We start from the raw sequence: 12905 nt of genomic DNA, 5'->3' as shown, positions 1-12905 counted from the left end.
ATATTAAACAACACTGGTCCCAGCACAGACCTCTGCGGGACACCGCTCGTCACCAGCGTCCATCTGGACATTGAGCCATTACATGGACCGTGACTAATGCTTTGGAGAGCAGTGTCTTTAACTCCACTGTAGACACCATCAGCCTAAGGTGAGGAGGAAGCTCCTCTCGATCTTTCATGTTTCACGTGAAATCTCAGCCATTCATACTAGAGTCCACATCAGCTGTAATTTCACCTTCCTTTACAGAGCCGCAAGAAAACCCTTTCCTCCCTGCAAAGCAACAAAACATCAGCAGTGTCCATGACTTTGAAGAGATTCCCATCTCCTAAGGGCTTGCTGTGTCCTTAAACACCATAGAAAACCCATCTCACACCTGAAGCACTTTGGTCCCACCTGGGAGAAGGAATCTGCCCCACACTACATAGATGTGCCTCCAGCTCCATTGCGCACGAGGTTGATAGTCGGCTTTCCTCACGCGACAGTGATCTTTCAGTCTTACCCCCCAGATTTGTCTGGGAAATCAAATCTGAGCAGCTCTGACAACATTTAGCCTCCAACTATTTTTACTTTCTATCTGATTCTCACTGCCAGTGAGATGCTGTAAAAGGAACTAAAAACACCTCCAGCTTCCTTCTGCTCCTCCCAGCTCAAAAATACACAGCCTCCCCAGAGGCTTGCCAGAAGCCTGTTTGTATGTATTAAGGACACAAACGCACACATCATCTGTATTTCCTTTAATTTATGCCTTTTTCTTACCACTTTTAAACTTGCTCTATGTCTGCCCATCAGAAACTAATTTTACATCTTCCTTTTACTCCAGGTGAGAAGCCGTTAGGCTTTTTGGAAGGAGGATGAGATACAGCATGGCACAAAACCAACTTTGTAAACCATCCTGGAGAAGAGGTGGCATTTGTGGAAGACACACAGCTGGTGGGGAGTTCCTCTAGCCCACCATCCTGTCCCATTACCTTTCAAATCTCCTTTTCTTGGAGGAGTTTTCCATAAGGAATTCTTTCGAGCGGCCCAGTTTTCCTTCTAAGATGATCCAGATGTTTTCCTTTGTTTCTGCGTCCTCTCTGTCACTTGTTACTGTGACAATCTCATAGGCTTTAAAGCATAATTAACACAGACGTTAAACAGAAAAGGGAGAGCAGATGGCCAGAAAGACCTCTTCATTTGGCTGTCACTTTGCTTAAAAACTCTTTTCCTAATATTTATCACAGCACACAAGAAAGCATTTGCAAAATAAGGATGGAACCACATTGAAATTGGTGGGACCTTTGACTTCTACGTGCTTTGGATTTCATGTTGGGATAGAGTACATGAAAAACATGAGTACAGCTCCATCAACTCGCAAGAGTAGATGGAGCTGCTCTTGAACAAGCTGTGTCCAGCTCCCTACTGTGCTTTTTAGCACAGCCCAAACCCTACGGTTTTTGTGCCACCGTTCCTAACAGGGACAGCGAGGGTTTCCCTGTACCCAACAGGATGTGATCAGATGTTGTGGTGCCATGTAAGTGCCCAAAATGGCAATCACAAGGCTGATTTTTTGCAGAGGCAGAGTGAAATCACACTGAAGTAAAGGGATTATTGACTCTCCAGGACTCTCCTGAAGAAGAGCACCGCGGTGCAGGAGTTCTTGCGATGCACTTTGCATATTATCAGTGCGGTTAAACAACTCTTGCTTGCTTGCTCTCTCCCCACGTTAGACACCAGTGTGATTACCTTGGACTCAGTGGAATTACCCAGAGCAGACCCAGGGCTATGGGGTGTTAAGCTCAGCCGTGATGTTCAGCTGGGATACTTGAGCTAGTAGCCCAGAACATGTTAAGGAGGAAGCTGGAGCAATGTTACTTACAAAGCTTTACAGATTGAACTTATTTTCCACCTCAAAAACTCAAGCCCATTATTTCTAATGAGACCGTAACCACGTGTCCTTATGGCTTACTGCTGGATTGAAACGCTGCAGATGGGCCTCTCTTAGTTTTCAACCCAGAATGAGATCTTTTTCTTCCTCATAAATCCTGATTTATTTCTTTCTTATCACAGCATTGCACATTTGAACTAAAGAGTGCCTTAAATAATCCAACCCTTAAAGTCTGCAAATAAAAACACCTATTGCACGGGAACCTTTAGTGGAGCAGCTTGCAGGTGATGTGGTCCTACAGCCTTTGAGGTCTCTCAGTAAACGTCACACGTCAACTCTAAACTTACCAGTCCGTTCCTTCAGTTCCAGGATGTCATTATTGGCACAAGCCAGTTCCCTTATGAGTTGCCCATCGTCTTCACCTTTAGCCAGCCAGCGGTCACACTGGAAGCGAAATGTCTTGTCCATGGCAGCGTCCTTCACATCAATATACTCCAAGTGCCAACCTGGTGCGATTCCTAGTAAAACAAGAAAATAAAAAAGATTTGGATATTTTTACATAGCTTGGGTAGGAAGGTGAGATACCTCTCCTCGGTAGCACCCTGCTGGTGCTAGAAGTGATTGGCATTTGCTTCAGGTAATGTCACCGGTGAACATGACGTTGTTCTGATACCAAAAGCAATGTTGACTTGCTCAAAACCATAATCTGATCCCCCTTCTAGAGTCAGACCATGATTTTGCGGGAGTTGCTGGCTTTTGATCAGCTATAAGAGTGTTGGAGCATGGTCCTGGGTAAGCTAGATTTCAAGATCTCTGGGCAAGGGACCATCACTCATCCTTGCCCACGATGGGGCTTCTGCAATAGCAGTAGAAGCAGCAGTGAGCAGGGAGAGCTGGGGCCGGCGTGCCCTCTGCCAGCATACCAACATGGGAACCGCCCCAAGAAGAAGCACTACTGTGGCTTAGGGACAACAAACCCTTACAAAGCCCCAGGTAAATCAGGACCCCGCAGAACTGTTTACCAGAGCCAGAAACATGAAAGTCCCTGGAAATCAGAGAGTTTGGGGGCAGAAGTTAGTGGAGCAGCTTCTGCCACAGAGACCTTCCTTCCATTTTAAGAGAAACACGAAGCCTTAAAGCCAAAAAAGATAGGAGTTCATGTTACATCTAACCCCAAGCCTCCACCACACGTGTCTGTAGCTGTTAAAAAACACATAGCAGTGTGTGCATGGTTTGTGGTGGTCTCTTCACATTTCGAAAGTGCTAGTTGGCCACAAGCTGTAGGGTTTAGTGTCTTTCTCCATGGCTGGTGTTATCCCCAAGCACTTCATACTTGGATTTGAAGATCAGAAGGTAAATTACAATTTGCTCCCTTGACCCTGCCAACTAGCATATACAAGGAAATTACCCATGCTGTCCTGACTTTGCCAAGCAACCAGGGTGAATTCACTAACGCTGTGACTGGACACGAACACAGGACAGACGAAAGTGATAGGTACTCCAGCGGGGACCATCAAATCACCTAACATTAGCCTTGGGGCTTTCTGAAGAGTCATAGCTCCCTTTTAGTTTTCTACTTCCCTCCTTCTTTCTTTTTTTTTAGTGGAAAAGCAACTTGAAAATGAAGAAAAGGGTGTTTGGGAACATTTTTCGGATTTCTTTGTTGAAACAGAAGAAGCCCTTGTTGAGCTTGGAAGGATGGGAGGTTCTGACAGTTCTGCTTACAAGTCCTGTTATTAGTCAGACAAAGAAAGGTTATGTTCATGATGAGAGACATTAAACAACTCTTGCTCTTCCAAGAACTCACTGCCATGTGCCTAATTCCTTAGTTTGCAAATATTAATCTTTAGCCTTGAAAAGAAAATGATAGCACTGTTTGAGTTATGTCAACAAGTCACCCTGCTGCTGTGGACTCCAATCCCTCCACACCATGTGTTTGCAGTTCTCTACCAGCCTCACAGCATTCATGTTTTGTATTTTGGCCTGCAGAACCTTCTTCAAGCTAGGTTGAAGAAGGTTCAACCCTACCACAAATCCCAGACCTCAACCAAAGACACTACTTGCCCTTTAAATTTCTGGGGCACAGAACTGTGGAATCGTTGAGGTGGAAAGAGACTTCTGGAGAAGGTCTAGTCCAACTCCCTGCTTAGAGCAAGCTCAGATAAAGTAGGTTACTCAGGGTTGTGTCCTGTCAAGTTTTGAATATCTGCAAGGATGGACATTCCACAACTTCTCTGGGCAATCTGTGCCTGTGTTTGATTACCCATGCAGAGAAAAAAGCTTTTTTCTTACGTTTAAAAGGAATTTCTGGTATTTCACTTTATGCCCATTGCCTCTTGTCCTGTCACCATGCACTAGTGAGAAGAGCCTGGCTCCATCTTCTTTACTCTCCCCAGCAGATACTTGTAGTCATCAATAAAATCCCCCTGAGCTTTGTCTTCTCCAAATTGAACAGTCCCAGCTCTCTCAGCCTCTCCTCGTACGACAGATGCTCCAATTCCTTAATCATCTTTGTGGCCCTTCACTGGGATCTCTCCAGTATGTCCTCTTCTCTCTTGAACTGGGAGGGCAGTGCCATGTGCCAACGACAAGACCTGTGCAAGTATCATGGGTGCAGCACCCAGGCAGGGGAGCTGGATGTACCACCCAAACCTCCAAGACGTCCTCCAGACTCCGGGAGCAGGACAAAGGTACTAAGTGGGGTTTTGGGGGTGGGCTGGCACGCAATACCCTCGCAGATCCTCACCAGTTTACTGCCTTCTGGGCAGATCTTATCAAGTTCCCCAGGGCTCCCACCACCTTCTAACTGGAGCAACTTACTCTTTGGAGCTGTTTGGAAATTTATTCTAAACATGTTGGCAGTGTCAGCTGTTAATCTTTTTGGCAGGCTCATTTCCTTTTAAGTTCAATGAACATCTCTGCAGCATATTCAGGAGACTGCTCTGCTTCCATCAAAACTTTATTTAAAACAGTACAGGATGAAAGAGAGAAAACATCCCACCCTTCTCCAGTCAGAGAGATCAATGACTGCAGACTGGGATGGAATAAATTGGTGATCTTAGTCCTGTTGCCAGCAGCGAACAGCATGACTGGGACAGGATCAGCGCTAAGTATCGGAAAAGAGACTGAATGAGATGCACATACCCTCCTCCCTCTTCTCCAGCCTGGTCCCAGCAGCTGCTCTCCAGGAGAGCTGCAACAAAAACCTGCTTTTTTATCACAGGGAGAGATAGGCCAGAGCTGACTTTCCAACTTGTGTTGGAGTTGAGAGCAAAGCAAGCACAAAGTGCAGCTTTTCCTGGCGTTCCCTGCAAAAGATGCATTTATCAGCTCCGGGCTATTTAAAGAGCAAGCTCTGGGCTCTGTCAGGGGATCGACACTGAAAGGCAAATACCAGCAGGGTGTCCCTTACAGCAGAAGGGTATCTCACATCAAGGAGCTGGCTGGTCACTCTTAGAAAAATGGTGCTACAGCCACAAAGCATCCTCCTGTCTGCTTTAAAGAAAAAAATATTTCTCTTCCCTCTCACTAGAATTGGTTTTTCCTTTTTCTTGTTTTCTTTCCTGCTGGTTAGCAACCAAAATTCTTCCCACCCTGTCCATGTCCCCTGGTGCCAGGAGTGGTGTCACATCAAGGGTTTCACCACCACGGCATTAAACCCCATTTAAAAGCTGATATGGAAATGGAAGGATTTGGTTCAGGGCTGAAGAAATTTTTCTGCTTTACCAGACAAGGTATTGTTTTTCTTTTGTTTCAGACTGGGAAAAGATACATTTAGTTTCTTTTTGCACTGATCTGGAAAAAAATGCAAAGTTCAGTCTGCAAAGCACAAAGTCTAAACATGAGACTTGCCCTCTGCTGAGCTGTCTCTGTGTGCTGAGGAACACATCAGTAGAAAGAGAAGAAACCATGTTTGCAGAACCACTTTTCAGGTCTTGAAATCCTGGTTTCAGGATGTTACCCTGTTTACACCTTCTGTTCCTCTGTGGCTTTTGCAGAAAAATGGCCTCAGAGACATTACAGTACCTAAGAAACAACAGGAGAGTAAACTACATCCCATACGAATGTAAACCCAGAAGAATCAAATCGTCACCACAAACTGGTTTACGGAGTGGACATCAGTGAAGGAGTGAGGAAGAGGAGCCAGAAAAGTGGTGTGGACGTAGCAGGGTGGAAGGATTTTCCTAGGTCCTGTCCACTGCTCACACAGCCTGGCTATGCAGGAGACACTGGAGGATCTCTGCAGCGATGGCTCATCAGCTTTTTCCCTGGACACTGTTGGATGGTGGACCCTGATCCACCGTGAAAACCACAGCTGCTCCATCACTCAACTTTCAGTGCTTGCAAAAGAGCCAGAGCAGATCTGTTTGTATCCACTTGGCACCTTGACAGTACCAGGAGGGCAACGACGATGATGAGGGGACTGGAGCATCTCCCTGATGAGGACAGGCTGAGGGAACGGAATTTGTTCAGCCTGGAGAAGAGCAGACTGAGAGGGGATCTCATCAATGCTTATCAATACCTTAAGGGTGGGTGTCAAGAGGATGGGGCCAGACTCTTTTCAGTGGTGCCCAGCGACAGGTTAAGGGGCAACGGGCACAAACTGAAACTCGGGAAGTTCCTTCTGAACATGACGAAGAACTTCTGTACTTTGAGGGTGGCCGGGCACTGGCACAGGCTGCCCAGAGAGGTTGTGGAGTCTCCTTCTCTGGAGATATTCAAAACCCACCTAGATGCGATCCTGTGCAACTGCTGTAGGTGACCCTGCTTTGACAGGGGGGTTGGACTGGGTGATCTCCAGAGGCCCCTGCCAACCCTGACCAGCCTGTGATTCTGTGAGAACAAGGGCTCAAGAACAAGTCAACTGCACGAATGCCTTGGAGAGCATTATGGGCTTTTCTGCAATGACCCCTGTACAAACCAGGACCACTACATTTGTGTCCATTACTGCTTTGGAGCAGAAGGGAAGAAACAGCTCATATCTGAGCAATTCCTGCTTGATCATGCAGGTCTCGGTCTTTAAAATAGTTTGGCCACCACTGTGCCTTTGTGGAAGATCCCCTATCACCATAACAAGTGTTCAATGTTTGTAACAAAAGGTATTTCACTCCAGGCCTGTTTTGCTGCCATCAAAATCCCCAGCAGCAAACCTGCCCTAATAAAACCCATGACTGTGCCACGTAGGCTCCTTAATGGTCCGCAGCTGGAAGTGACATTTTCAATAGCGTGCAAAACATTTCAAATGTAATTAGAGGAGGAAAGGAGCTCTGGGGAAAACAGAATCACTTTGCTTGTGCTCTGTACAATTTAGTGTCACGTAGGGAAACGTATTCTCTTCCTCAAGTGTCCTTATCCAAAACAGCAGCTATTTGTCCCATTTATCTTCCTTTCCAAAAGGGCCCAAGGTGACAACTGGGTGTTGCTGGTCAAGGACGCTCTGTGTACGTCTGCAAGGTCTTCACAGGACCATCTTGCCTTTTTCCCAGGCAGTTCTAGAAGTCTGTGCTTTCCTGACGTTGGACAGACAGGGTGGATTGTAAGCTCCTTGTCACGCATTTCTGCAGTGATTAGTGCATTCGAGTCTGACTTTAGAAGCAGTAGATGTAACACAGATAATGACTTTACCGCTTCGTTTAACTAAAACCCCAACTTGCAGCATCAGAAGTTTCCTTTACCCCTCTCAGGAACAGTCACCACTTGCCCCAGCCTATATCCATCTCTAAAATATGAAGCTATTCTGACACATGCAGAAACATGGGAGGATGGGAGAAAAAAAGTGAGGATGAACCCAGTCTGGTGGGTTCACCACTCACCAGGGACCCGGTCCCCGACCGTATTTTAGAAAATATTAACTATTCCTTGCAAAACAAGAGCTAGTGGGATCAGATCTGTGCTGGCAGAACCACATCTAGGTTTGGATACACGTCTGTCCATGGAAGTTAATCTGTCTCCACTCTTTGCAGCCGTATTAATCGCCTTTCCTCTCTATCCCTTGTCTATCTGTAGCAGGTCTTCTTTGGTTTGGTTTTGAAATCAGTTGATGCCCAGTCGAGGATAATAGTTGTCATGACTGGTGCTTATGTTCCCATAGGAGTAAAAGAAAAATCCTGCTTGGGACATTGACTGCTCAGGGGCCAGCGAAGAATTGCTGCTGCCCAGCCATTCACAACTATCAACCAGCACCGCTCAGCCCCCTAATTGCATTTTTTTCTAATTTTCACATTTTCTGAAACATAAAGTAACGACCATTGCAAAGACAGTCCATCAGCGTTGAGTCCTCTGGCATTATTTTTACCCTGCCTGGTTAGGTGACCATCCATCCCTAAACCCCACCACATGAGACATCACCCAGAAAGTGGTGGGAGTTTTGATAGCAGCACCGAATTGCTAGAAATGGAGCGTTAATTCTGAGGTGTTAAAATCATAGCATCTAGCTTTGCATCAGTACATCTCAAAACACTTTAAGAAGGTGAATAATTTTTATCCCTAATTTACATAATTGAAAATGAGGTACAGGGATATGATTTACGCAAGGTCATTCAGCAAGCCAGTGGCAGAATAAAAATAGATCAATTTTGTATATCTCTCCTTTAGGATCATGTTAGTTCACACCACAACACTGCTCATCAGAGCAGACAGGCAATGCAAAACCTCTCACAACCTTTGACAAAGTGAAAGCCTAATGCTTGGGACAGTTTTAGAAAATAGGTCCCTTGTCCCCCCTCCTCTGTTGTCTATGCAACTTGTTCTGTTCAGGATTTGACTCAGGTCAAAACCACTCATAAATTAGTCTCAGACAAAAAACACCCTCACATCTTAAAGATAAACTACTCCTGGGAAAAAAACACTTAAAAACCCAGGGTGAAGATATAACAGTTTCTCAGATTATATTCTTACTATTGAAGTGTAGCTTGTGTTTTACTGAGGCATACTTGATGCAAAAGCATTTAGCAAGGATGCAGGATAATTTGTCCCCAAGAGGAGCAAAGGAGGCTTGTAGAAAAGAGAAGCTTTTCCAGAATTGATAATTCTGCAGCTGTATCTGGGCTTTTGGGCTCTTTCCACTCTATAGTGAAGGGTTTTTGCAGTTACAGGAGACTGGCAAGTAATGAATGACTGTGCAAGGTCAACAATGAAGTCTTCACCTTCTCTCCAAGTCTGCTCTTTTATTTGCTTACATTTTTTTTTTTTCTGCTTTATGTCAACTCTGGATTGTGAGATCTTTGCAGTGTCTTCTGCTTGTGCTGTGATATCTGTAGCACATCTTTGTGATAGGACTGTTGAGTGTAAGGAAAAAAACCTACCATTGAAGAGAGAGAGGAAGGTGCATGGTATGTGAGGAGGGTTCTGTGGGTCGGTGCTGGGGTCTCCCAAGAGGCTGAAGCTAGATTTGGGCAATCTGAAGGTCAAAGCAGCCATGGCATGATTGCTGGCATGCTACACAGGACTGCAGCTTGCATGCCCATTTCTACCTTGTCCGAGATGTTGACTTCAATCCATTCAGAAAGATGCAGGAGTTGACGTTGTCTTCCTCTGTACTCAGCCTTCAACAAAACAGGGGGGATGATGGACTCTCTTCTCCTTGGGCAGTTTTACACATCTGTTTCTCTTCGTCTCACTTTTTATTAAAAGTAGAAACTATTCAAGAAATCTGCCCCATGGATCAACAGAGTTTATGACACAACAGTCAAGCACTGAGAAGAGGGCTTAGAAAAGCCCTTCTGAAGCCTGATAGATGAGCAAATCCTTACAAAAGGCTCAAAAGGCAGACCTTTAGGTTTCTTATAATAATTTATGGCCTATAAGCGTCCAAAAGGCTTGGAATCATGCCTGTGAATTGCAGAAACATGTTTCTGGAAAAGCCATGTGCTGTGAGTTCAAGGCCTGGGCAATTTAAGATCTAATCCAAGATATTGCTCCTTAAAAAGGTAATTTCTTCAGAGGAAGAAAGGCAAAACCAAGGGTATACTGATTTTTTTTACTTGGGTTCAGATTAAGAAAGGGGAATAAGAATCTTTGTCCATTGGAAGAGCCACTCTAAAGGAGACACTGGGACAGTTCGGCTGTTTAAAACTCAATTAGACAGTGTCATAGTGGTTGGTGTAATTGAGAGAAGAGTCCTGCTGAGGCAAAGAAGTTGGGTTGCATAACCTTGTTATTTACTTCTGTCTTTGCTCCTATAATAACACAGGGAAGTCTGGTTTATCCATAATTAGAGTCTTCCTGGCTCCCCTTGGCTGATAGCAACTGAGATAATCAAGAATCTGAAATTAATGACTTTAGAAAGATGCCTATCATCTGTGTTCAAATCTACTCAGGCAGATGAGGGAGCGAAATCCAGATTTCCCATATCTCCTTGTTCCAAGGAGAAAAGAGCAACAACAAAAAAAAAAAAGGGGGGGGGGAAGCTTTTTCTAGGTAAATAATTCCATTCCTGAGATTCTGCGAAACTTTAAGCCATTCTTCCAGAATGGTGATTTAGTCCTTAAACCAGAGAAAAAAATGAGGCCTATATTTAGAAAGCCAGCATTTCTACAGACCTACAGATACTGATCTTGCATAAATGTAGAAGTAAATGAACTGAGATATGAGAAAATACATAGTGCCTATCTGAGATCAGGAGATGAGGAGTCTGGGAACGATTAAATTTACTCAGGGAGTCTAAATATATTAGGTCGAACATCAGTATCTCAAAGTAAACAAGGGTAAGATAAAAAGACAAGAAGTAAAACTTAAAACTGAATTTCATTCACAGCAATGCATTATTACCAGATTCTCACTGGTGAGCTCTAAACATCTAAAAAATTCAGGAAAATGTTCCTTGAAATGGCAGTTGCAAAACTCTCTAAACTGCCTGTTTTCAAATGAGCGCTGCCTTCCTCCCTAATCAATTTTACTGAAGTCAAAGAAATTAGATGGGGGCCTCATTCCTTCTTTATATCTCATAGAGGGATGCCACTCAGCAGTTTTTGTGGGGAAAATGGCGTTTAAAAGCATTAAAGTGGGACCATAAAATTGACATGCTTTCCCAGAGGAGGCAAACGCAGTGTTTGCGATTTAAAGACCTTCTGACAGTCTTTGCCATTCTAATCACTGCCTCTTCAACTCTGAACACCCCACTGCAGTCAAGTTTCAGTGAAAGGATAAACAAAAGTGGGATGCGGACTGGAAGCAAAGCCAGTGCAGCAAAATGTCACTGATGGGAACGGATGCTGAACAGGACTTCATGGCAAAGTAGCCCCTGGGGCAAGCTATTTAAATGTATTTTATCCTGAAATGGGGGCAGGTTGGTTGCCTTCTTACTGGAACCTGGTGACGTCTGAAAGAAAAAGAAGCCTTGTGATGGTTAGTAGTTCCCGTAACTAAGTCGTAGGTGCTAAAGTCATCTAATGTGAGTCAAAACTGGTTGATGCTGTCATTGAGGCTGATTATTAAGAAAATTAGGAGAAGACTATCAACCATGCTCCAAGTATTCAACATGTGAGGAGCAACAGGAGAGGCCCATGTGAGGCTGAATGTTCTACAGACCATTGGCAGAGAACCATTTAGTCCAAAAAAGAAAAAAAAAAAAACACTAAGGAAAGAATGATCAACATCTGATGCCTTAAAGTAATGGTAAATACAAGCACATTTTTATTTAATACCCAAAGTCCCCCAAGCATCTGACAAAAAACATACACAACCCTTGACCCCTGACCCCACTACTACTTCCCAAAAAATAGAGCCAGGAATTTCTAACCAGTGGCACAGCCAATTTATATAAATTATATAGAGAGAGCAGGCATATATGCAAAGGATAGCTATAGCCTGGGATCCCAGCAGTAATAAATACTCTACTCACCCAACAAACTGTCATGCTGCATTGTGTGAAGCTTTAGATAGGATCTGCCTTTCACATGACTAATGCAAGAACAATGAAGACAACATATGTTATGATTTAAACTACAGTTGTTCTTCTTTCTGGGGGGAAAAAACAAGTACATTTTTGCTGAACAAAACCTGAGCATGTTGTTTGTCCAAGGCTTAACCCTGCAGTTGGCTAGGTCTCGTAAAAACCTTATTAACTATTATTTATAAACGGAAATCAGTGACATGAAGGAAATAAGGAAAGAGAATATGAGATTGCAATCCATATTTATATTCATATTTTAGGTTCTGGACATATGGTTTACTATTTTAGCTGACTTGTAGTGGTTGTCTGGGTACATGCTCTTAGCCCACAGCAAATTTAAACTAATTGAGCCGATTTACTGCTTAGCCTAAAGCTAAACTCTGTTACTTCCCTTTGCCACTAAGAAAGAGCATGTAGACAGCAATTATCATAGCTCAGCTGCAATGTCGTAACTCCCCAACCCTTACCAGCAACATCATCAGTGACACGGAGAAGGTGAACCGTGATCACTTGTGCAAGAAGGAAAAGACAGCAAAAATGCCTAGTTTAACACGATTCACTTGTCATGCAGAAGAGAGCAGACCCATGGGACTCATTGCCACCCGATGCTGTGGGTGTTAAGTGTCTCCTGGAGAGTCTGGACAACCACTTGAGTGAGAGAATTAACTGGAAGTTACTTAACAGACAAAAATGCTATCCAGTTCGGGAGATGCCCTGAGCTAGGCATAGTAAGATGCAGAGGACTGGAGAAGGATCACACACGCTCGCTCGGTTCCTCCTCTTCCTCGGACACCCAATGATGCTGTTGTTGGAAACAGCTGCTGAACTCGACAGCCCCTCGGTCTGACCCAGTTCTCATCTTCCTACATCCCAGTCTGTTCGTATGCCTGAGCCCCGAGGATCAGTTCTGATCTGGAGGGCATGTTTCATTCTGTTAGCACGACCAATCACCGGGGAGCCACAGTGCCTCTTGAGGAAAATGTTCTTTTTGTAGACATTTTAGCTGGTAATATATTTGAAAACAGATCTGCAAGTCCGTGTTGATTTCTTGCAGCTCTCAGAAGGACATCCGAACCACACTTGCAACTGTAGAGATGCCCGTTTGCTAAGCTAAAACTCTAGTGGGTATTTTGATAGCCCCTTCCA

The 12905-nt window shown here is 44.3% G+C and overlaps 1 protein-coding gene across 1 annotated transcript in view; it reads right to left on the bottom strand.

The window, feature by feature from the left end:
- Nucleotides 1-964: 964 nt before the first annotated feature.
- Nucleotides 965-12905, bottom strand: part of LOXHD1 (lipoxygenase homology domains 1) — a gene marked incomplete at its 5' end in the record, with an annotated part of 100799 nt that continues 88858 nt past the window's right edge. The window contains 2 exons of the mRNA XM_009699881.1: nucleotides 965-1107; nucleotides 2215-2385. Of these exons, the coding sequence (XP_009698183.1) occupies nucleotides 965-1107; nucleotides 2215-2385 (314 nt within the window). The remainder of the gene's footprint in view (nucleotides 1108-2214; nucleotides 2386-12905) is intronic.

This window comes from Cariama cristata, unplaced genomic scaffold (genome assembly GCF_000690535.1).
Source record: "Cariama cristata isolate BGI_N322 unplaced genomic scaffold, ASM69053v1 scaffold2595, whole genome shotgun sequence".
Classification (NCBI taxonomy): domain Eukaryota; kingdom Metazoa; phylum Chordata; class Aves; order Cariamiformes; family Cariamidae; genus Cariama; species Cariama cristata.
Note: the sequence above shows the minus strand (reverse complement) of the source record. Positions and strands in the feature narration are given on the sequence as shown.